Here is a 25,029-nt window from a genome sequence, read left to right as displayed (position 1 = left end):
TAATGTTAGGTGCATAGTTATGTGGGATGAGCTTCATCAGTTGGAGCTAAAAGCTTACTGTTGTGTTGCGTTGTTGTCTAGGAGCGTAAAAGTATGCTACCGTGCGCCTCTCTTTGCACTGGTTAACATTTTCTTCTTCCTTTTTCCAGGATCTGTGGTTGTCTCTGTTTGTAATACATTCCAAAACAGTTAAAGAAAGCGCCTTCGCCTCTTCATATGCCGAATAACACGGTCATGTGAAATTGGCCGACATCGTGATTAAACTTTGGCAGAGACTAAGTCTGAGTTCGACAGAGCACGTGAAGGCAGCAGCCGTTCACCGCCCCCACTGCTGCCGAACAGGAGCTGTGAAGAAGCAGCCGGAGCGACAGACTGTAGGCTAAGTTTGTCCGCCCTGGCTTCCCATCACAAGTCGACCGGGCTTTGTTTCATTGAAGAATAACAACCGTCGGTTTAGCTTTAAAATTCACGCCAAAAGTTGAGGCGTTAGAAACCGTCAAGCACGTTCTTGACATTCTGGGTAATTTGTAGAGACACAGGAGGAAAAAAAGAGACAGAGGGAGGGAGAGGGAAAGTGCGACGTTGCGGACGTCTCTAAAGTTGACACTCCGCTGTCATGTTTGGTACGTTAACTTGTTGAATAGGCTGCTTGGTGTAAGTTACACACACAACGCTGGAGTTTGCGTGGGCAGCCTGCTGGGAACAGGTAGGTTATAAAACAGTGACTCTGTGGTAAACTGGCTGACTGAATATTTGTCTGGTGGCTAGTTAACTTTGCCCGACAAACAAGTGGCCTAACGTTACCGCAGTAAAACAGCAAGTTACTGTTTTACATAAAAGGCTGTAGTTGATGTTAAGTTAACAACAGCACTGCTCCTGTTAGCTTGGCTGCTGTCATTGATTTCAAAAGTCTTCAGAGTGTGTTGATAATTAGTTGACTGATTTGCATGAATATCACTGTGATAAATCAGTAGTCTATTTAACTAACTGTAATGTCCACCCAGTGTCTCTTCGTGTAACGTTAACGTTAGCTTGGGAGATTTCATTCCTTCTGGCTTGTAACGTTACTTTGCCTTTAGGTCCCCATTTAATTTAGCCAGGTAATAACTTCCAAAATGTCCTTTCTGGTGTCAGGGTCTTCTCAACCATGAGGCAGTGACATAACTGAGACAGTGATGGCAGAGCTGGAAATTGACCAGTCCAACCTTCCACGTGTCCAAGAAGGTAAGCACACGCTCCCACACTAACGCAACTACTGCATTTATAGAAAACGTAAGCATGTAGGAAAGTGTGCGCAGACTGTACTATGGTTCATGGTCTGTGCTGGAGAAATGTTTTGTTTATCCCCTCCATGGGGAGGTCAGAGGTCAGGGCCAGCTACTGAACTGCAGACATGGCGCCATAGGGTTTTAAGTATTTGATTCATGGAAACTTGAGACCAACAAATACAAAGAACAGACGTGCCTACCTGTTTGCAGCATGCGGAAGAGAGAATGAGACACATGGAAAAACTCCCATTGTCTCTTTTTTGCGTTGGCACCAACTGGCTGTGGTACCAAACCGCAGCTTTTCTTCTGACCTTGTGTGTATCTATGCTTGATTTCTGTGACATCAGTACTCTCAGATAAGAAGTGCTGTTTGTGATATGTGATTTCTGAAGGGAAGAGACTTGTACTGTAACCTAAAGTGAAGGTTGTTTTTGTAATGAAAACATTCTGACTTGTAATACTAATAATTACTTATGCAGACTATATGGCCCAAAACTGATGGGGAAACATGATAATTTAAATTCAGATACTGAGAAACAACAAGTTAGAGTAAGAATTATAGGGAAGTTTAACTACTAAAACTGCTTTTTGTTTTATTATGGAAAAATTCACATGCACAGCTACAGATTTTGTCAGTGTTGTATTAAAGCAGCTCCTATGGATGAAATTAGTTCCATCTGCTGTCATGTAAGTATAAAAACATTCGCAGGTAAGGAACATGCTGTGGCCTGGGTGTAGACCGTTGACTCAGTCTTTGCCATGTCCACACTAATGAATAGGATAGAAATAGGTCTGCATGTCTTTTATCAAGGGAGATAATTCAGCACTCCACTCTTGTTTCCACAGACAAAGGGCACACTGTGCAGCTCTGCATTTTCATGCTTTATCGGGCAGGGGCCAGTGCACAAACAAAGCCAGTAATAGCAGTGATAAACTGCTCATTGAGACAATAGCAGCATGTTAATCAGATGTCTGGTCGTGTAATTTTTTCCGCTTGTCGACAACTTTCACCAGACACATTTGTTAAACTGTGCTGTCTTTCTCTGTGCGCTGGGGGTCGTTTACCTAATGCCCCGTCATGGGTGTTTATGATTCAGTTTCCCTAAGAGACGTAGTTCCCCGTGTCCTTATCCTCTACTTTCCTCCCCATCCGAGAGTCTCAGCCAAGTCAACTTTCTTTGTTTTCACTGCCCCCCTTATCAGTTCCTGTTTTGTCCCTCCGCTGGCTGCTCCTGATATGGCCTGATGTGCAGGGGGAATGCAGCTCCCAGAGGAATTCCCCCACCTCCCCCCTTGTTCCTAATTTCACTCTCGCCAACTACCCTTCACCTCTCTTTGTTCTCTAGGACAACTTGGTCGAGTTCATGGGCTTGCGTGCCCAGTCCATCTAGTTTATAACACAGCACAGAAAGCTGTGGGATGGACAAGACAGTTTTTGAAATTTTGTGCAAAAAGCAGCAACAGAACCGACCAGTGAGTAGGAGAGAGAGGGAGACAGCGTGTGGGCGGTTGGTGGGGGATTTTGGCTGAAAATAGAACCCTTGTCATTTTCTCCTTTCGCCAGTTTCTTTGTTTGGCAGGCACTTGGGTAGTGCTGCTATCCAAGTGGCTGTGAAGATAAAATATAAATATCTCTGTCGGTGTTTGATCGGCTGCTCACTCGCGCTGTATGCCTGAGATCATCTGCATCATTTTGTTTTAGGTGACTAATTTTGGTGGGAGTTTTTTCAGCTGCTCTACTAAAAGATAAAGTGCACACATTGACCTATGAGATTTAGTTATATCAGCAAAAAGGAAAGAATTGTTATACATGGTATTTTTCTTTTTTTTTAACCACACCAGTAAGGAAAGATATTTGTAAGGATTTGTAAGATGAGAAGCATTACAATAGGAATGAATTCACTTTGTTTTGAGGTCACGCAGGTCGTGGTTTCCTGCTTTATAATATCCCCTTATCCTGCAGACTCATCGCTACTTTGTTCTTGTTGCTTGTCAATAATAGCCTCTGGTGTGCAAATGCCAATTTCTGTTGTCTCCTGGATCTTTGATTTACTATCCTCTTTGGAAACAGACAGAGCCTAACAGGGTCTTTTCAGTGCCCTTATTAAGAAGCTTACAGTAGGACCATTTTGAAAACACACTCAGCCTGGACTTGCACTGAACGTGTGCCTCACACCCTGTCCCTCAAAACCTGTTTAGCAGTCATAATAACACAACCTCCTTGTCCCTCCCCTAAAAGTGTAATGTAACCATAGTTTAAAGGAGTTTAGAAAAACAAGTTAACCCGCAATGCAGACACACCCACACAAAATACACACACACTTGCATGCTGACAGACAAGACTGCTGTTTTCCTCCATATTTCCCTCCTTTCTTTCGTTCTGCTTTCCGAGTTGGACTTAAGAGTAAACTCGTGTTTTGAACTGTCAGTTTGTTGTGCCGGATTAAAACCCACTTAATCCCTCCTCACTGACAGACTGGACACATAAGGGCAGGTTGGAGATCCATTTAGCGGATAGTCTCTTAAGCTCCACGACAGGTGTAAGTGGTAATGCATGTCTGTCTTGGTATGGGTTAACTCTCAGTGTAGACTTACATGGTCATTTATGGTGTAAACGGACCCTTTTGATGGCTTAGTGCTGTCTGAGTGATTTTGCTGAATTTTGACTGCTGAGCCCCTGTAGACTGAAACATACCCAGAGACTAATGTTTTTAAAATTTTTGGGACTTTGACTAAATTTGACCACAGTAAAGTTTTTAAATGCCTGATTTTCTCACTTCCCTATTTACAGAACTGGAAAATAAGGAGGTATCTCCCATCTGACTTGTTATATCAGCTCAGAAGCAATTCTCTAAATGTTGAAATTTGCCATTGCATTGTTAGAGCAGGCTCTGGGTAGCAAAGGTATGGTGCAGCAATAATGAAAGTGAAGAAGACTATTTTTAGAAGAATATGAATGTGAAAACAGTGACAAGATTTGGATCAAGGAATGTGTTTGGAGTAAGAAACCCATACCAAGTTGTCTTTGAGAATACAAACTTAACAAGACAGCAAGCACAGAAAAGCCTTCGTATAGTCAGGGACATGGCACAAAATTAGCACCAGGCACCTGACAAATGTTGGTAAAATATGCAAGTGGCTGATATATGTGCTTGCAGTCTGTTGAGTGGCTGGTAAAATGTGAACATTCATTAGCCTTTTGGCTGGTGGGGAACAAAAAACATTTTGTACACTGGGATTGGTCGAGTACTTGATGTTTTGTGTGTTTTCAGTTAGCCACACAGATGGTCACAGCTGTACTGTAGACTGTAGGCTCGATATGTCACACTTCAAAATGAATCTTGAGGCCTTCCATTCATTCATGTCATCCATCAAATCTTCAGCTAGTAAGTACACTCCCAGGGTCTTTGCTCTTCTTATATTTCTTTGCTTTAGATTTGTACTTCTTCTGACAAAGGGATCAAAAAAGCACAAGTGAAGCCATAAGCAAAGGAACTAAGAATAAATGTCATAGCTTTGACATCTCTAGTACCATGCTTGGTGACAGCCTGGGTAACATGCAAAGTATTCCACATACTGGATCATATTTGCACCTCAAAAGTCCTAATTGGGATTCACAGTTTCTATGTACCTTCAACAACTTGCTGACAAATAAAGTTAGTATGTTACAACTATATTACCATGTTATCTTAGCACAGTGTTCCTGATAATACAGAAATATCCCATGTTTTACATTTATGTTCTAGGTATTTAAAATGGCTTATTGTGTTACAGCAGTATAAAATGTATTCAGGTTTTCTATAGCTGGGTCAAGAGCTTAAACCAGTTGTTCTAAACAACATATGGCATTTATGTGTCTGTCACCTCTGCTCATAAATTGAATCATAAACATTAAGTGTATGGATGTAAAGATTAGTAGTAGGACAGGTGTTTTTTTTTAATTAGCCTTGCCTCTGGCTCAGACTGGAGGCTTTCCCCTCTGCACTGAGCTAAATCTCTTCTTAAACACAGTCGTCTGTCCGCCTCCTGGCATTTGAAAGCACCGTTATAGGATGAAAATCAGTGAGATAGCAAAGCCGTTTTGTCCGGTCACAGTGAACTGTGTGTCTGCAAAGATGAAGGAAACAGCAGGGCCACAGTGTTGCTGTCTGTCCGTGTTTATTTTCTCATGAGTAACTTTTGAGTTTTGTTTGACAGACTACAGATAAGGACTACTGTAAATACTTGTGTGAGTGTTTATAGGTGAAAGTAACAGTCCACAAATGCTGAAGCTATAAATACTAATGTACAAATCAAAAAGTAATGCAAAGCTGTGAGTATTGACCACCTTATGACTGGAGTTAAAAAATATATCCAGAAATAGAGCACTCTTGTTGACTATCCCTTTGTTTGGCCTCACATGTTTAGTAACACTTTCTTTGCATAATTGCACCTAAAGTTCTTGTGTCTATAGTGAAGTCCTTATCTATGTCAACTTTTTGACAAAAACAGACAAGGCTAGAGAGCTTTAATGACATGAAACTGAGATGTTTTATGACCATATCCAGCCGCAGGTGGCCAGACTATGGAATAACGGGATAAGAAAGACACAGTTCCCTGCAGTGTCATGATATGGAGAACCAGACAGAGTTGGTGTACAGAGAGCTCTTAAACAAAGCCTTTGGATTTACAACAGAGTACCACAGACTTCACTCTACATAAATTTGTACCTTCTGCACAGGCTTTCTGGTACAAATGGTTGCAGTTGTTAGTTCCTAAACTTTGCATCTTCATTTGGTAGTCATATTGAGCATATTAGTAACAGGGGAAAAAAACGTATCTACGTCATAAGCTCCTTTCAGTAACAATCGTAAAGATAATATGTTTCATACGGGGGGGTGTGTGTGTGTGTGTGTGTGTGTGTGTGTGTGAGAATGTGTTTATAAATTGTAAAATAAATGTACTTGCACACACACTGACACACTCGCACTAGAGTATGTCACATAGTTGCTTTTGTTAGAATTAGGTGGACCTGTTGCTCTGCTGCAATTAAATCCAGTAACTTTGGGAGGACAGTACAAATTGTGGCCACTTGCACTGGTGCCCTGTTATGATGGGGATTTTATGAGAGCCCTTTAACAATTCATGCCAGAGTGGTGGATGATTGTTGTTTTTCTAAAGTTTGAGGGACACTCCTTTGCCTTTGTCTGTGTTGAATCAACAGCCATCACAACACAGGGCACTCATATCCTATTGTTTCCCTTTAGACAGCGCAGAGTGCTGAACCAAAGGCTCCCCAATATTGTCTCTTTTCAGGCCACCCAAAGCCTCACCTCTTGTTGTGGATGAGCCATACAAGACCATTCAAGATGGTTGTTATTTTTCAGTTGTTTTAGCAATAATCAAGCTTAGAGAACTACTCATTTCATTTAACACTTACATCCCCCTCCTTTCCTTTTTGAACGCTTTTTGTATGATAATGAAGTGTTGCTGTCCTCTGTTGTTTCAGTGTGCCAGTGTTTTGCTGTGCTTGAGGATGGAGCGTTGGCACACAACCTGCAGGAGCAGGAGAGTAAGTACACTGTGAAGCTACCATGTGACAGCTGCACACTACAAACATCTGTAGTAATTTACATTATGTGGGCTGCTCTCCATTTTGTCGTAATCACCTCTGTTTGTGTTATTGTGCTTTCATCTTTAGTTAGCCTGTTAAGTAATTTAGGATTAATTAAGGATTATACTTAGGAGCTGCAATTACAGAATAATAAAAAAAAAAAATATTAAGAAAAATGCTGCAAAGCCGTTGAACTACTTTTTGGTCAGCTTTTGTCAGTCATCGTGGTATGTCTTTGCAATTTTGCACAGTAAACAAAGTGACATGTAATTTGGTGTCTGTTTTTAGAATTCCTTAAAAGTGTGGCATGCCACAAACCATGTTTCAAAAACACAACACTCATGAATATTCAAAAATGAACAGTTTCAGACCAAAAGAAATATAGTAATTATTTGTATTTATATTTACTATAACCTAGATCACACATGGTCCTTCATTGCAACACGTTGAATACTGTCTCACCCTCTTCCATTTTCTCTGCCTTGCCCTCATAGTTGAGCAATACTATACCACCAACATTGAGAAGAACCAGCTAGTGCAGAATGACATCCGTGTAGCCAAAATGCTTCAGGATGAGGAAGAGGAGCAGCGGGCCCAGCAGAGCGCCCTCCTCAGACAGGCTTCCAGACAACTGTAGGTGACCCCTGCTCCCCAAAACACACTGATACAGTGCTGCTGCACTACTTCGAAATCACTGCCTGTACCCTAACTCTACTGTATGCAGAGTTGTCTATACTGTAGTTTGTGTCTGATTTTATTATTGTGTTATGGTATTTTTGTACAAGTAAGCACATCGTGAGCAATGTACAATCCTGAGTCAAATTCCTGGCAATAAAGTGGATTCTGATTCTGATTTACTATACAGATTTATATTCTTCTTTACATCTGTCTCATGATGTGCTGGTAGTTGCATCAGTGAGTCACAAGTGTAAGAAGTCCTTTTCTTCCCTGACTGTTCCGTAGAGAGGAGGAAGACTTTGAGTATGCTCGTATAATTCAGGAGGAGCTCCAACGTTGTGCTGAGGAGGCCCAGAAGAGGGAGCAGGATGATGAGGTGAGCACAAACCGTTTTATGTCTGCATCTTATTTACATGTCTCAAATTAATGCATCGAAGGTCATGCAATATTTTAAAGAAGAATTCACTTTCACTTATGTGGACATTCACTCTGTGCTGGTGGATATGTGGTCTACAACTATACTTTTACATCAGTTGCATTGACAGAAGTTAGTATTCATAGCCTGTACCACAGTGAATACATGCACCACTTAGAAGTTTCCAACTTTAAATGCTCAGTCAAGTATAACCCCCTATAAAGAGTCTAAAGGTCTGGTTCTGACGTCACATGAATCTGCACTTGCTCGTCAATTAACCACCTCACCATCTTTGCAATTTGGAAATCTGCATCCATCAGTGTCTGCATAGAACCATTATTTCTCAGTCAGCAGGCTCCTATTATTTACTTTAGCTCTTTAAATGGATAGACCTGGCATGCTGACAGTAGGCTTACATAAACATGCTAGACAAAAATCAAGCCTGATTGATGCATGCAGATGTTTTTATTTTATATAAAATTGTTTTTACTCGCTTCTCTTTGTCCACAAGGTATTTTTTATTACTCAACTTACAAATCAACCTGTGAATGCATAGAACAAACCCATTTTCTTCTTTTACAGTGCACAACAATCCAACTTTAGCTTTTTTTGTACACATACACCATAATAGCTTCGCTTACTATCTTCCAGTTGCATTAGCCACATTTAACATTCATAACATTATTCAATCAATATTCAACTAAATTCCTGCTAATTGAGGGGATCTATGCCAGCATGCATCGAGTTAAACGCAGAGAAACTCCTGGACAGGTAAACTTGCCTGACCATCTCAAAAGTTAACACATGAGACAGAAAAGCATGTCTTCACCTGACTTGCATGTTTTAAAGCAGTAAATCCATTATATTATATGATTGAAAACAAATATGCCCTTTGGATGTTGGATATATGGAAACAAGGTTGAAAATCAGCGTTCCTTTTCCAGTTACCCATTTTGTCATTTTTAAATCGAAACCTCTATGGTGTTTTAAGCCAATATTGTCCCAGCAAATAAGAAGACACAAACGGCAAAGTTTGTAAAGCGAAATAATATAAGGGATTTACTCCTGAAAGAGGAACAAATCCTTCATTGTGGGTGTCAAGTTACTGCCAGCAACCAGAGCAGAGTGGGAAACCGTACTTTATGGACAAGTTCAACTTTGCACAATGCAGTGATAAAACATAAAGTTGGACGAAACCAAAGTAAGATTTAAAGTGATACACAGATGTATCTACTGAGTATCAAACGCTCATGCCCTGTTATCCTCAAAGTTGTCTGGATGATTGGTAGTTTCCTTCTTTACAAAGTGGTCAGCTTGAATTCATGTCAGAATTAATTCTAGTGGTATCTTTTAAATCAAAAATGTATCAAACCACTATCTAGTTTGAGACACAAACTACTACGTTAATATAATGCTGTAGTGGATGATCTTACTCAGTAAATGCTGAAGCCTGTAGGATATTTTTGGTGGTTCACAAAGCAGAAAGTAGCTGTGTGGTATTTGTATCTCCGACTACAGTACTGTGGGCAGATTAAACTAGGCATAATCTAGAGAGGCAAACTTGGCAGTTGGCACAAACTTAAAATAGCACCAGCATTATTCTTAAAGTTCAGCACAGCGACTCATTGTTGTATGGCACTCGGGACATACTTGTATCATTTAATTATCTGCGTGTTACCAGCAGGTCAGGGAATATCGTATGGTTCACTTCGCCCTCTCTTAGGACTGAGTCCATAATGAATGGCAGTTGCAGCAAAGTGCTGCTCTGGGCCTCTGGATCCACTGTGCCGTAACAGGGCTGCATGAGCAAAGTCAGCTGTTGAACAGAGACACAAGCTGTCAGCTACCCATCTGGATGATGGCTCATGCAGTTTCCCTGGTCCATACAGAATGGACACACATGTGCAAATTAAGTCTCACTGGATGTGCACACATTATCTAAGTGCAGTGTTTAATCAAGGGAGTGGCTGAGCCTTCATGTGGTTAATTCTTTCCATTGTCCACAAATGGTTTAACATTGTTACTGGGTTTCCAAACAGGGTTGTCACTGGAATTCTGTTTTTAAAGGGTTTTCTTAGTTAAGTGTCAAGTGAAAAATTCCATAACCTACATTGTTTTTGTCTCCACATTTTACGTCATGACAAAATCCACAAAGCGCAGTGGTGGTGTTCACATTTCTCATGTCTAAATAAATGAAGTTACATTTTACTAAAATCTATCATAGTGTGACATTTTAGCCACACTAGCAGTGCGGCACTTGGCATTGCAATGCCACTGACTTTTCCTCTAGCGCCACCATGAGGTTGACAATTGTAATACTTTGGTGATCACTTTCCATCAGGTCAAAAGTCTAATTTGTCCAATGTATGAGCAAAATCATTTTCAGACACCACAGCTGTATTTTGTTTTTAGTGCTAATTAGCAAATGTTATCGGCCTGACATGTTTAACTAAGATCGTGAATACAGTAAGGTTATGAACATAGTAAATATTATACCTGCTAAACATCAGCATGTTAACACTGTGAGCATGTACCACTGTGCCTTGGTACAGACTCACAGAGCCACTAGCATGGCTGTAGACTCTTGTTTAAGTTGAAGACATAATACAAATTACATTAATATCTAGATAATGCTGTTGTAGTTGTTAGGATGTTAATGTTGTCAATTTATTATACTCCCCATTTGTGAGGTAGCACTAGATCTCTCCAAAATGTTGAATATAAAAAATCTTGCAACCCAAACATGATGCAACCAGATGGTTCCCATCAATCACCTCTCCCTTGTTGTTCCAATTTTCACACTAAAGCCCAACCACTCCAAAACTTCCAAAGAATTTCTTTGTCTGTGCATTTTTACAGCATGCATGTGCATTTCTTAACATCGGTTGCTTTACAAAAAATAATTTGACTGCCCACCAACAGAAATTAAGAGTTGAGCTGTGTAAGAATAGGGAGGGGGGGCAAATCTCCCCCAAAACTCCCCAGCTGGTCCAGTGGAGTAGTCTGTGTCACAAGGCTTCTTCAGCATAATATTTTCCTTTACCCTGCAGTTTCCCCTTTAGAGGAGGCTTATAAAAGCTCCTTGTTTGGAGGATGTGAGGTCAGATTGGTTGTAGGTCCATTCATCATTATTAAAGGAGTTTAGTTTGAACTCTGTTGGAACCAACATAATGTGTTTACACTTCAGTTGAATGGTAAGGCCTCATTTACCTACGGGGTAAAAATCATTCTAGGTTATGAAGCACATGGTATGAGAATCTATCTATTTCTGTGTGGATGTAATCATTTATTTTTATGAGTGTTGGTGTTTGGATGAAATTATTAACTATTAACACCCCCTGTTTCTCTACCTTCCTTAATGACTGGCTGATCAGAGGTGTTGATTAAATATTTGCCTCCCTGTAGATTGTGCCTTTAATTAAGGAACAGAAGGCCCCAGGCTGAGCTGTTTTAAATGCCAGATCCCTGTGGCACTCCACACCTAACCTGCCATGGCAAGCTGCTAATTGTCTGCTGATGCTGGCAAAGTAGCTGACACACACACTCTGATTGCGAAGCAGGAGAAGCTGCATTAGCTTTTATTTATGATTAATGTTGCAAATCCAGCCTACAGAGACATGTTTTCATATTTAATATAATTGACCGGTAGAATTTGAAGATTTGTAAGAAATATTTTTAGAGACAGACTGGTCGGGTTGTCCTTCACAGTAGCAGACAAGTGTACCAGCTCTGGTAAGAGCATGTATTCCCCAGTGACAAGGTGGTACTTCATGTGAAACAGTCCTGTTGACCTGCTTCTGTTGAATAGTTCAGGCTGAAGGAGATGAAAAGTTTGCTTGTCTCTCATGTGGTCTCCTAGTTTCCATTGAGTCTGCCACAGCCCTGCCTGAAATAGTTTGGCCATCTTGAACTGGCTTTGTGCTAAATAGCCACTATTAAGATGTCAGGTCACCTCACAGTGGCACCCAACAAGGCTCTGTATTTACTGTAGCCTCCTCTGTAGACATGCCGGATGTAGATGGATTAGCTTCTCCTCTTCAAACATCTGAGAGTTTGATCCATGTTACATTTGTGTTGTTTACTTGAAAATCGAAGGGAGCTGAGTAGATTTAAGGCAAAAAGTGGTATGAGGGTAAACAGACAAAGCAGTATTTATAGTAGACTTTTATTTGTACAAAGATAACATAAAAGCAAAACCTACATACATTTTGATTCTCTTTCCAGGAAGACAAAGATAGCAATAAAAGTCACAGATGACTGTACTATCACATAGGCTACATTAAAACAAATCATCCTTTCATATAAAACTACACAGACAGGCAAAAGAAAATAAATGTGTAGTGTGTGTGTGTGTGTGTGTGTGTGTGTGTGTGTGTGAATATTTTCCAAAGATTTTGTGTGATGAGTGGGAGTAAAGCAGTTATCAACCATTTATTATACAAGTTGTGCTGCCATCTGCTGTGTGAAAACAGCACAGTAGACTTGATGTCAACATTCTTGCGGTCATGCCAACTCATGGTTGCACAGCAAGGTAACCAGCTTGTTTTTGATTTATTCCGATTATTTCATTATAAGCTTTGCTGTGAACTACATAAGTTCAATGGTTGGCTTTGAAATAAGGGAACCAAATGAAAGATTATCATTTCTCCGTAATCTTTATTTAGCCCAAATTCATACTGAGTTACTCATTATGGTTTTACAAGCAAGTATCAGTACGTGTGTGTCTCCACAGGAAATAGCTAAACGACTGCAGGAAGAGGAGGAGCAGAGAATCAGGAGGAGCAGAGGGCAGGAAGGCCATTGTGAAGGTACACTCTAAGTTTTGTCATGTAGTTTTATGTTTTGTTGGCTGTATGTTTATTAGACAACATTAGTCAGCTATCCTAAAAGACTGCCAAACCACTTTAAAGAAAATGGTGAATGGATTGGCGGAGTAGGAGTTTGCCATTTGCAGAATGATTAGTTGCACTTAAAGTAGGACAAACCCAGGCCTTGCTAAGCTTTTCTCTAACCAAACATTGCTCTACTGCTTATCATTGTTATATTTAAGTGATTCTCTACATATATTACAGCAACATGAACAAAAATACTCTACATAGCTATCGCATGATATTATCTCCATAATGTGTTGTTGTACACACAACACATTCATTATGGTTTGACAAGCATGCATATAACATATCTTTTTATATTGTCTTTTACGCATGACTGTATATCTGTATTCCAGTCTATAAACATATTGGAATGCCTCAGTTGTGTCTAAAACATTTTTAAAAAGTTATGTAACAAATACTAAAATTACATGCTATTTGTAATGCATTGTTACCTCACCATTAACTGCACTTGTCTAATAGTACACGCTGACAGCCTCACCCATCCTCCCTGCTTTTGTGTTTGCATGTTTGGTATTACTAAAGGCAGCGCCAGTGATCCAGCACTGCCATCCCCACACCACCACACACTCAGCAGCCTTCACCAAGGAGAGGAGCAGTACTCATCTACCACCACCAGGTGGCAATGTTCTACCTCTCTCAACCATTCAGACTTAACTGAGCTTAATGCTAACTCCCCCAGGGGGGTTGCAGCTCAGAGAAACACAACTTCATGGTCAAATCAAGGACACACACACTTTAGGGAAATCAAGAGTGAATTGAGAGAGCCTTTGAGTGAGGATTCTGAGGACTCAGACACAGTTTTCTCTGAACAGCTCTCTGTCTTATTACTCAATGAAAGATTCAACACGGCACCTCCTCAGCGGGGGGCATCTTTACATCAGCCGCAAGAGAGAAACTACAGGAGTCTTTCCTCTGGCAGCAGCCGCACAGATAAGCTCAGAAACTGGGAGGAGGAGAGAGGACAGCAGGATGAGGACTATTATGAAAATGTTGACCTAGATAAGAGGAGGCCTAGGTATTCGGATCTGGAAAGCAACCAAGAGGAGTATAAGGGTTTGCACAAGAGCAGATATCAGGATAGATATTCTAGGTTAGTCGAGGTAAGAGAAATACAACGTAGTCGCAGTGAATCTGTCAGGCTACATGACAGGAGCAGGCAGAACAACAGAGACCTAGTGAGAACTTGGAGCTATAAGGGCAACCCGGACAAACGTGTCAGAAACTACAGAAGTCTCTTTGAGGAGGAAAGGGGAAAACAGGATGAGGACTATTATGAAAATGGTGACCTAGAGAAGAGGAGGCCTAGGATTTGGGATCAGGATAGCAACAGTGGAGAAGGGTGTGAGGGTTTGCACAGGAGCAGTGATCAGGATAGAGACTCTAGGTTAGTCGGAGTAAGAGAAAGGCGACATAGTCGAAGTGAATCTGTCAGGCTTCATGAAAGCAGCAGGCAGAGCAACAGAGACCTAGTGAGAACTTGGAGCTATAAGGACAACCCTGACAAACATGTTCGTTTTCAGGAGAACACCAGGAGCTCTAACAAGCAGCAGGCTGATAGAAGCGGAGTCTGGGAGATGCTAGGCCAGGTTCTCATAGAGAGGGGTGTGCCTGTGAGGTTTGGCAGCAATGGGGCGCCACTGCAAATACAGCTTCAAAGCAGAGACAGCCAGGTGCTTCACGGGAGCGAGGTCTCCTACGGCGACTCCCAACCACATCAGAGAGTTTTCCAGAGAGCTGCCTCCACCAGGAAGAGTTTCCATGGAGATATCGGGGAGGGGAGGAGATATTCATACAGAGAGAACAGTGGGAGAGATCACAGAGAAGACCGAGACAGGCACCGTATTAATGTGGATGATGGAGAGGTTTATGAGATTAGCAGTAGAGGCTCATATCTTGCTAACTGTGAAAGGCGAGGCAGTAGAAGGTGGAGTGGGCACAGATGCTCTAACGATGACGAGAGGGAGAGGAATGCAGATGATTGCAGGTTCAAGAGGACAACAAGCAAACAAAGGCATTGGCACAAGACCATAGAAGAAAGGTTAAGCTCAGAGGAGGAGCCGGAGATGGAGAGGAGAGGAGAGACGCTCCACCGAAGAGCCCCACGGCGTAGCCAAAGCCTCAGCAGCAGCGGGACTTCTTCCAGAGATAGGTCAAGGCACATGGCAGCAGGTAACACCCAGAACTGCAGCCAACTCCAACCTGCAGAGGGGAAGCTTCCAAAGCTGTGCTCCCTCCATGTCTCTGTACATCTGCTCCTCTCATCTTCCCTCAATCATCGTCTTATCTGGACAAATTGGGCTTTTAGTGGTGACTTGGGGTCTCTTACTGAAGTGGCACATTTTCCTGTTAATATCTGTAATTCCAGTTGTCCTTAAATAATCTTCAGTGTGTGCTTTCATCTTCATCATTCTTTCCGTTTTGATGTAGTGAGGAAACAAGTTCTGTGGAATCCCTTTCAAAACTGAGCAACATGCCTTACATGCTGCACCCGCTTCTCTCTATGTGGGATTGAAATGTTGGCCTTTTTGTCTTGTACTTTTATTTTTAACACCCGTAATCTCCTTGCCATAAAATTTCAATTGACACTTGAAACTCAAACCCTTAGGAGTGTCATTGGAACCAGAGCCGGGAGAGCCAAGCCTGGACATGGTGGAGCTGCAGCAGGTCCTACAGGATGAAGAACTGGCTCACAAGCTGCAGGAGGAAGAGGAGAAACTGTTGAGGAGGGTAAGGGACCCAGGAGTTTGCTAAATCACAATGTGTCTTGTAATCTATACTGTCAACGAGAAAGACGGTAGATCAGTATCTCTTTTGATTATTGTTTTTCTGTTTGTTTTAATTTTACCTTCTTGTGTTTGCAGAGCTCCCAGCACTCTCCATGTAGGGCTTATTCAGAGAGAGACTTCAGAGTAGCACAAGTGGCGCAGGATGAGGTACGATTATAAATCAACATGTCGTCAGTACCATGTACCTTAATTTTTTTCCTGTTGAATGATCTAATTATTGTGGTTTTGCACTAGGAAATTGCACGTTTTATGCAGAAGCAGGAAATGAAGTCAAAGCGTCGATCACGCGAGTTAGAAGGGCCAGCATCGTGGCGCGAGCACAGAGCGATGATCAGTCATCATGACAGACGAGCTGCAAGAGACAGACAGGTAAATGTGTTGTAGATATTGAAAAACTGTTTTGGCATCCAAGTACAGTACATGTCATTGTCATACATGTCTTTTAAAATATTCACTTCAACACTCCACTTGCCTTGCTATAATCTATCTTAGCTGATGAAAACTCCAATACTATTTTTTAAATATGATAGATGATGAAATGAGTTTGTCCTTTGTCTACTGCCTAGGTCCAACGAGAGAGACTTGACTCAGAGGGCCTTCCTTCCCCCACTGAGGACTGCTCCCCAGGCAATCAGTCACCCAGCCCCGACTCCACTTTACCGTAATTGTCTCTGCGTGAATATACATGAAACTGATAAATGTCTTTTATTGTTACCATGAGAACTGCTCATCAGTGTCCACCAGCTGGCATGTCTTTCATCTACTTTATATGCCGACTTACTGCTGCTGCGTTTACAGACAAGTCCAGCAGATCAGAAACATTGCGGAAGAGCTTGACCCGACCTTCCAAGCCAGGAGGCAAGACACAGGGAGCTTCCGTGTGGGACAAACAGGTACTGTAAACAGGATAAAAGGCACTGCTAATGAAACTGTTAAACAATGGCTGCACACTCCAAATTCTTTTTTTCTCCAATATAGAACCAACCTGTCAGTCACTTCCCATGCCGCATTCTGGCTTACGTGACTTCCTCGAGGAGCCTACTTTCATTCCACCCACAAAACGGCCAACGGAAAGATCAGGACGCACAAAACCCAAAGAGAAGAAGGAAAATTGCAAGCAACAATAATTTTAACACACTGTGCTTTTGGAGTCCATTTATATTTTATAACACTTTCAGTTCAGCTACAGAGTTTTCCTTACTTAGTACTTTAAGGTTGAAAATTACAACAATTAAGTTCTCTCTACCAGCCACTCCTACAAGCACTTTGGAACAAAGAGAAAGAATTAAGAGAAGTGACATTTTAAAATATTTCTCGATTAAGTGGATAATGACAACACCAACACCTTGGACTCTTGCCTTTTATAATTTTAAAAGGTTTATTGAATTATTGTTTGAATTATTCAGTGTTAATTAGTGTTTAATTTAAACCATATACATTTTTTTCAATTATTTTTTCAATTTAACTTTTATTAGTTTTATATAGTTAAGCACTATACCGGGAACACCCAAAATGTCATGTGACAAAACAAGAAGTAACAATGAAAACCCTTGAACCTGAGTGACGTGGTTATCGGACAAGTTACATCCACTTTTGGAGTGGTTGCCAACTTTGTTTCAGCAGGACACCAGTCATGTTTACAATAGCACAAAGACAATCAAATGAACTTCTTTAACCCTTATTAAGTGGAAATTCTATTTGTTGAAAATCCATACTACAACTACCATTTAAAGTATGTTAAGTTGTTTCATAATATCCAGATGTAAGTATATTATTTAGAGACACTATGTGTAACAAAGTACTGTAAACTCAAAGATCCACTTAACTATGCTACAGACAATTCTTAAACTGAGACAGTTTGCAATTTGTCTCATACACAAACACTCCTTATCATGTGACTGAATTTCCACACCTGAACCCTGTTTCAGAAAGCAGGATTAACAAACTCTGAGCTGATCCCTGAGCTCTGGGTTGCTTGAGCCTGAGGTGGGGAAACTCTGAATTTTCGGTTCCAGAACAGCAGATCAGAATAAGTTCAATCAACTCTGAGTATGTTGAGCCTGACTGAAGTGCGTGCGTGGGGATGAAAAAAAGCCATAATCAATGGAGCTCCGATACAACGATTCACCATGGCAACGGGTAAATAAAGGCAGAGCCCCCATTTTAATCGGGTGGAGCTAGAAATTTGAATGCGGGCCAAGATAGGCTCTAAAATGCAGGAGTGGAGGAAGGATCAATGCGTTAATATTAATCTATTACACAGCGTTGCTTATTCATCATTTACCAGACTGGAATTTCCTTAATAAATGATAAAGTGCTACAGCCCATTAAATAGGAAGGCCATATTTATTAAGCTGTAACCCGACGGGACTAAATGCCGGTGGCAATCGGCTACCTGATTATGAAAATAGGTCTGCTATAGATAAAATATAAGAAACAGTTTATTCGTGAACCTGTAATTGTAAAGTTACAGTCACACCCAGCAGATTAGCCTATTAATTATTTTTTGCAGTGGAAAATGTGTCTATAGGTCAAAGTTTTAGACATCTATTTTACATTAATAAAATCTTGCGCATTTCGTATTTTCGTTCCAATCAGTGCGACTACAATATGTAAGATTAGGCCTACTGTTCACTGATCAGTTTTATAGGTTAGCCTACATAGTAAACAGTGGTTAGGTAGCCTAAGTGTTTTCAGTGCAACTGTCCACAGAGGTATAACGCTGCGATATACCTAAAGACATAGATTTTATTCTGGGCTGAGGATAAATCCACGATGTGCGGAAATCTGTCCATACGTCGATGACAGATTGATAATAAAAGCGGTCATATTCAAGATCATGGTTGGGTAAAAAACTAATAGCCTATCTTACCGGGATTTTAAAGTTTTAGATGACTTTATAAGATGTAAATGTGTTCAGATATGTGCTTTGATGTTGACAGAATGAATGAGGAAATGAAACGGTGTGTCAGACAGCCGCCTCAGGCTCCGCAGGAGGGGAGGCGAGGCGTCAGACACACTGACGGTTTTCCAACTTATCCTATGAACCTGACGTCCTCCCGAGGAGGTTCACAGCATGAGTTGCCGGAGTTACTGATCTCGCTCTCTGAAACGGAAAACCCAGAGTTTCCCTCATCTCAGGTTTAACATACTCAGAATTTTCACTAATCCCGCTTTCTGAAACGGGGCCCAGGTGCCAAATTATGGCACCTGAATCGGCTCCATTCACAGAGTGAAGACTTTCTGAGTAAGTGGACCTTTTTAATCTTCAAATATTTGTTAAATATCCAACTCATGTTTTTGTATATATTGATGGGTAAGTTTTTATCAGTCAGAAGACAATTCTGATAACAGTTAACATTAATTTTACAGAAAACAACACATTTGTTTGCACACATAAACATTTATTGGTCTCAGTTTCTGTTTGTTTTTATGTTCATATTACGACCATGTTTAAAACACTTTTTGTTGTTTTTTTGGTTTGTTTTTTTTTTTTTACAAATGAAATGTGCCACTGCTTAGGTGGACCACTATTATTGCAATTGTTCTGTCTGAAAGTGAAACAAATAAAAATAAATTCCAGTTTTTATTGTTTAAAAAGTTATAAAAGTACAAAGTGCATAATGTTAATCAACAGTTGACAGCTGAAGTAAAGTGCTACAGTGAAATGAAAACGTCATGGTACTGTGGTAGATCTTCACCTCTGAACTTTGTGGTCTAGCAGACATCACTTTACTCGAGTTATGACGCACTGATACGTTACTATAGTGTGGGCTAACATTTTCACCCTAAGCCCACACAGCACATTTCTCAAATGTTCCACTTCAGAAAAAAGGTACGCCCGCTACAGTTGAGAAAAGACATGTTTCTGAAAAATGTTCCACTTGGTCTGATTTCACTGCCCACTTCATGGTGTATAAAGATAAGCAAAAGTAATGATTACAGGACTGACTGTGGTGGTTTCCACATAACCCTCACACCTCATGTTGATATCTTCTGTAACTCATGTATTTGCTGTGTGTGTGTCACATTTGACCCGAGGATATACTACAGTTACACACTTGATAGGAATCTCACTTGTCACTGGCTGATCTGACTGACTAATCACATTTTCTGAGATTCCATCTAGGGATACCAACTGTGCTCTTGCTCAAGAGACATGCACTGGCTTGCTCAGGAAGTGTTCTAACCAAATCTTTGCCTCATAACAAAAGGCCAAGGTACAGTACTGCAGTAATTTACTGTACTGTACTGTAGACTCCCTGGTGCTTTACTTAAGGGGTGTTGTAGGATTACCTATTGACAAACAGGGGAATCCCCTTCACTGGACTTTCTGACACCAAAAAATCTACAGTAGGAAAGTCCGTTTAGTTCCTGGTAAAGAAGCTGTTTTCAACTTGATAGCTTTGTTTAGAATAGTACACAAAGCTATTGTGTTCTGTGCACTATTATCTTAACAATTTATCAAACAAAGTAGACCACATAGACGAGTTTATATTATAAACATAATAAAACAGACAAAAAGTAACATTATTATAAATCACGCATCACCATATAATAATCATGACCGAGACAGCACTGTTCTAGTTTGGCTGCCTGAACATAAACATGGTCATAAATGTACATATTTAGCAGTAAACAGTGAGTAACTAGGTTTGGCATTGGAGCCTGAGTAAAACGAATAATCTATTTCGGGAGGCATATGTGGGCTCAGCCTTAGGCGTTTTTACACCGGAACACCCATCTTCACTGTACATTCATACAGCACAGACATGCAAATATTTAAGTAGTCATTCACACTCATTTAAACAGTATTATCTTACACAGTCCACTGACTCAAGTCCATCTAGTTTGTTTGAAAGTAGTTTAAAAGAAAAATAGGTTTCTAAAGGCTATGAATTTAATGTATGTTCTACCATTCAATCCATCTTTAATTTGAAACATCCCACAGCTATTTTAGGACTACTGACTTTCAAGCTTAACTGGAAGGGGAAAAAACACAGCATCACTGTCATGATTTACATGATGAATAGACTTTGTAAATCCAATTTGTTTTTTCTCTCAGAATTCCCCTTCACCCCCTGTGAGAATATTTGCTGATTCATCAAAAGATTCATACAATTGTATCCTGGTGTAATTGTAAAGCAAATGTTACTTCTAGGTTGACCCTTCAGGAATTTCGCAATAGCTTTGGTTAGTCTGATAAGTGAAAAAGAGGGTGTTTAAAAGACAGCTGGGTGAACACTGTTACATTTCCTTCATTTAGATAATCCAAAGAGAAAAGGCATTCTCCAAACTTTTGGCTCAGAGTCACAAAGAAGGACCACATCTTATTCAGGAATATCCTGTTTCCTTTCACTGAATTTAACAAAACCTTTGCAGATATTTCATTGTGACAGTCTAGCCCAGTCCGCTTCCATTCATGCAATGAGCTGTTCTGAGGAGTCCTTTGAGGCAAGCGACTCTGAGCTGCTGCCCTGCTCTTGCTGCGCCTCGTGGAAACTGCACTCAATTGCTATTAATGTTGCAGGGTCATCTGAAGAAGAAAAAGAGGACAAATCCTGTTTCACTGTATTTGTGATTGGCTGGATAGATAGCCTGTATAAAGTACAAGGGTAATTACCTGTAGGGGTTCTTATTATGGGGGTTTTGGGGATTTGTGGCTTTTTTGGCCCCTTTTCTTTTCTTTTCCGTAGGACTTTCACGACCACGATGATGATGATGATGATGCTAAAGCCCATCAGGACTACGCTGGTGACCACAGATAAGACAAATGGCCATGGCTGTTCTGTGTAATCTGATACAAAACAGCAAAAAATGATTGCCCAGCTTTAAACAAATAAGAATTTAAACACAAGTACCGGTACATTAGAGGAGTAGAATCACGTCCTACCTGGTTGCTTTGGATTTTTCACTGTGGAAACTGAAACATTAGTACACTTAATGTCCGTGAATGCATCTCCAAAGGCCTCAATCTTTTGATCTGGGTTAGGACACCTTTGGGGGGGGGGGGGATTAAACAGTTTCATCAAATCTGTCAGTCAGTACAACAATAAAACATGGCTGTATTGGCAAATGATGTTTTTTTGAGCAGGGTATGTCTCACTTGGTACTCCGGGGTTTACACTTCTGGTGAATTTGGTCATTGAAGGTTCCATCTGGACATGGTCTGCAAAAACCTGTGCAGACAAGCATTGATTTGACTTGCCACTCAACGTTTACAAGTAAATCTAGTGTGTATTTGCCAAAGTCGTGTGCTTTTTTTTTGTTTAACTTACGATTCTCTGCAGGTTCGTGACCTTTGCCACACTCCTTAACACAGAAGGAACATTGGCCATTGCCACAGACGAGTCCTTCTTTACAGCCACACTTTGTGTCTTTTGTGGCTGTGCACTCTTCCACAAGGACAAGAGCACCTACACATACAAAGAGAGTTGTAAGATCTTGTAATTTTACAAACTGTCAACTTATAGAACAACACTCGGGAAAAAAGTTCTGTAGTTTTGTGACCGTAGGATCTTTTAACATACCTACACACTGTGTACACCTGTAACACCTGTAGTCTTTAGGCTTCACTGTAAATGTATTGGGCTCACATGGAGTACAAAGATCTTTTGGGTTTCGACCACAATCTTGGACCAGGCGGTTTCCTACAAACAGACACACACAGATACGAATAGCTATATTGCAAACTCAGTAACATTAGTCAGTTTCAGTGAGATTATGTATTTCAATAATGTAACAGGGCTTCAGATACGTGGTAATATCACTTTCCCCCTTCAAGGTTTAAAAGTTGAAATGCAGCACAGCAAAACTATACTGTTTTGCAATTGTAATGACATATACAAGTATGTATCACAGCTCCAAATTTTTTCATTTATCAGTTGTACCATCCAAGCCTTTGCTCTTTGTTGTGGTATTAGCTGAAAAACCACTGAAACTAAATTTGGTTACATGCAACCACTATGGAGGAACTGCTCAAAGGCTGGAATATAATATTTCTTTCCTTTTAATTTCAGCAGATAACAGCACACACAACTCAGTATCCTTTTTGCTTTTATTAGAGACTTCCCAGGATAACTAACTCTTGAGGTCTGAGAAAGGATCGTGTTATGTTAAGTTCTTGTATATTATATCTATATGATATATGTCGTTGTATAACAACTGAGTTTATGGTGAAAGTGAGCAGAGTGGGCATTTCTCATTCCCTTCATGAATATATAGGTATATAGTGTTTTCATTTCAAAACTGTTTGCCCATTTAATAGTAGCAACCTCAGGATAGGGATGAGACAGACATTATATTGACCTGTAGAGCCTTTGTCAAAAAATACTCTTCTGAACTAACAGCACATTTCATCGATTTGAAATCATTGAGTTGTAATGGTCAATGTCGCCTTTATTACTTACCGGGATGACAGAGATCACAGCAAACATTCCCTTCTTTTTGTGTCCATTTCATGCAGCCCGTCTGCTCAGGACTGCACAAACATCCCTGCATCAGTAGTGAGAAACCCATCAACCACAGGATCACAGCCATACTGTTGTCAGCTCTCCAGCCTTGTGGTAAGACACAGATGAAACAGACGCTTCAGCAAAGACGTGAGGTAATCCAATCCAAGAAATATCCCAGGTACCTATTATATTCTAAAAAGGCACTTAACTTTATAGAATTTCTAAATCTATAGCTTTAGTGAAAATACATTAACATACTTTGCATTCTTCTCTACCTAAAGTCACTCGAAAGTAATGTCATGAGGTTGAAAAATTAATTATGGCATATGAAGAAATCTATGTGCTGTGCCAGAGCGTTCTCACACACATAACTCACCCCGTCAGCTGAGTGTGTTATTCATGCTCATGGGTTTTTTTTTTCAGGAGGGCGTATCCTAAAGTCTTGAAGCCAATCATATGAAAGATTGTGTAAAGGACTGAATGAATGACAAATACTGACAGATTATCCTCCTAGTATGTAAAATTTGAACCCCTAAAAACAATAACTATAATATGGGTTATTTAATTTCAACGTATTTCTTTCGGTGGAAATCAATACACAGCAAGACTCGAACTATCAATATCAAGAGAAATAAAAGATCATGTAGCTGGTAAAGAAAAGGAAAAGCTTTATCAACAGATCTGGCTGCAATATTCTGTTCTCTACCCCAGTACTGCTTTCATTAAGCAGCGCCTGATGCAAGATTTAATTCTACTAAACTCACTATTGTATCTGCAAAACCACAATTCCAGCCACAACTTTCAGAGCAAACATAAATGGGTCAATGTCATTACAAGTAGCCTATTAATGTATCTTTTCCATGTACTTTTTGAGTACATTTTAAAATCAATAATTAGGCTAAATAATACATTTTACTAATGCAAATCTTTTATTTAGCATTATGCTAAACTACTTTTGGCAACGCAACAATCTGAGTAGCCAACAGTTACCAACCAAGAGCAAATGGACTTTGTGTTAGCTTTGAACACAATTTCAAGTTGTTCATGTTTCTCACATTAAGAAGAGACAATCCCCATTTCGTGAGTGGAATTGGAGAGATGCCGATTGGCTCTTTTACAGTGGTCAACTGTCTGAGACGTTTTCAGAAGAGCTGATTTTGTACCTGACGAGACGTTACTATGGCAGCAGTGCCTTTCCAGCCTATCTGATGTGCAAAAGACATCGTAGTGTAATGTTATTTAAAATGGTTAGCTTTGAACTGCATCACGACTGAGTGGGGACTTTCCTGCTTGTACTCTACTATTACTGCCTCACGGGATACAGCCTAGGCTACATATATTACACAAAAGGCGATATAAGCCATAAAACCAAGTTGTAAAAACAGATGTAAGATATGAATAAACTTATGCCGAAATTAGCTCTACAACATATCCTAAAACTGGAACTAATATGGTTCGACACGGAGCAATTGATGGTAAAATCCACGAAAATGCCGAATATTAGACTGACTTATTGACTGTGAGTCATGCCAGGTACCGTTAGTTAGCCTATGTACAGGGTCACGATTAAAGGGCAGGGAAAAATTCCCACCCTCTGTGCTCTAATCACCTGCTGTTAGTAGCATGTGTCTGTGAGCAACACTTTAAATTCCCTTTTAACTGAAAGTAGAAAGTGCAACATATTGTGTTGTGACTGAAACGGTGGCTTTCAGAAGGTTATTTACTTATGAAGTGGCCTTTGTTGTCCATCCGTTTTAAAACGGAACTTCTGTTTCCTTACTGGAAGTCCTTTGAGTTTTGGAAAAGGGGACATTTTGATAACTAATGATGAGATGACAGGTCATACCCATACATTACTAAGTGATATCATTATACTATGACTCAGCTTTAATTCACACGCAAATATGAAGAGCACCTAGTCGTCACCACAAGACTGCCTG

The 25,029-nt window shown here is 40.3% G+C and overlaps 2 protein-coding genes across 4 annotated transcripts; one reads left to right on the top strand and one right to left on the bottom strand.

Annotated features, from left to right (window-relative positions):
* The first annotated feature begins 344 nt into the window (after positions 1-344).
* On the top strand, positions 345-17,080 carry ccdc187 (coiled-coil domain containing 187). 3 transcript variants are annotated; one of them, XM_038722023.1, is made up of 13 exons: positions 345-623; positions 1,135-1,224; positions 6,757-6,819; positions 7,356-7,494; positions 7,825-7,915; positions 12,687-12,762; positions 13,372-15,018; positions 15,455-15,576; positions 15,711-15,782; positions 15,870-16,004; positions 16,202-16,296; positions 16,434-16,528; positions 16,614-17,080. In XM_038722023.1, the coding sequence occupies exons 2-13, from the start codon at positions 1,176-1,178 to the stop codon at positions 16,760-16,762; spliced, it is 2,733 nt and encodes a 910-aa protein (XP_038577951.1). In that variant the 5' UTR covers positions 345-623; positions 1,135-1,175; the 3' UTR covers positions 16,763-17,080. The 3 variants fall into 3 exon arrangements, with proteins under 3 accessions (XP_038577951.1, XP_038577950.1, XP_038577953.1); XM_038722022.1 differs by having other exon boundaries at positions 346-706; XM_038722025.1 differs by lacking the exon at positions 13,372-15,018 and having other exon boundaries at positions 352-706.
* Positions 17,081-19,026: 1,946 nt separating this feature from the next.
* Positions 19,027-23,477, bottom strand: LOC119905232 (tumor necrosis factor receptor superfamily member 9-like). The gene is made up of 8 exons (XM_038722021.1): positions 23,348-23,477; positions 23,045-23,194; positions 22,166-22,285; positions 21,914-22,051; positions 21,742-21,814; positions 21,529-21,632; positions 21,259-21,432; positions 19,027-21,171 (listed from the first exon to the last, which is right to left on the bottom strand). The coding sequence occupies exons 1-8, from the start codon at positions 23,352-23,354 to the stop codon at positions 21,056-21,058; spliced, it is 882 nt and encodes a 293-aa protein (XP_038577949.1). The 5' UTR covers positions 23,355-23,477; the 3' UTR covers positions 19,027-21,055.
* Between the last annotated feature and the right edge of the window lie 1,552 nt (positions 23,478-25,029).

Source organism: Micropterus salmoides, unplaced genomic scaffold, assembly GCF_014851395.1.
Source record: "Micropterus salmoides isolate LMB-PRFRI ecotype aquatic unplaced genomic scaffold, ASM1485139v1 Ms_hic_scaffold_16, whole genome shotgun sequence".
NCBI lineage: Eukaryota > Metazoa > Chordata > Actinopteri > Centrarchiformes > Centrarchidae > Micropterus > Micropterus salmoides.
Note: the sequence above shows the minus strand (reverse complement) of the source record. Positions and strands in the feature narration are given on the sequence as shown.

What these genes read in the sequence shown, in the direction of transcription:
- LOC119905232 (XM_038722021.1), bottom strand. An exon ending in TCACGAACCTGCAGAGAATC is followed by an intron (nt 21,815 to 21,913) that starts GTAAGTTAAACA and finishes TTGTCTGCACAG; the next exon opens with GTTTTTGCAGACCATGTCCA. An exon ending in TGTAAACCCCGGAGTACCAA is followed by an intron (nt 21,633 to 21,741) that starts GTGAGACATACC and finishes CCCCCCCCAAAG; the next exon opens with GTGTCCTAACCCAGATCAAA.
- ccdc187 (XM_038722023.1), top strand. Translation starts at nt 1,176, where the DNA reads ATGGCAGAGCTGGAAATTGACCAGTCCAACCTTCCACGTGTCCAAGAA. An exon ending in CAACCTGCAGGAGCAGGAGA is followed by an intron (nt 6,820 to 7,355) that starts GTAAGTACACTG and finishes TTGCCCTCATAG; the next exon opens with TTGAGCAATACTATACCACC. An exon ending in CTTCCGTGTGGGACAAACAG is followed by an intron (nt 16,529 to 16,613) that starts GTACTGTAAACA and finishes TCTCCAATATAG; the next exon opens with AACCAACCTGTCAGTCACTT.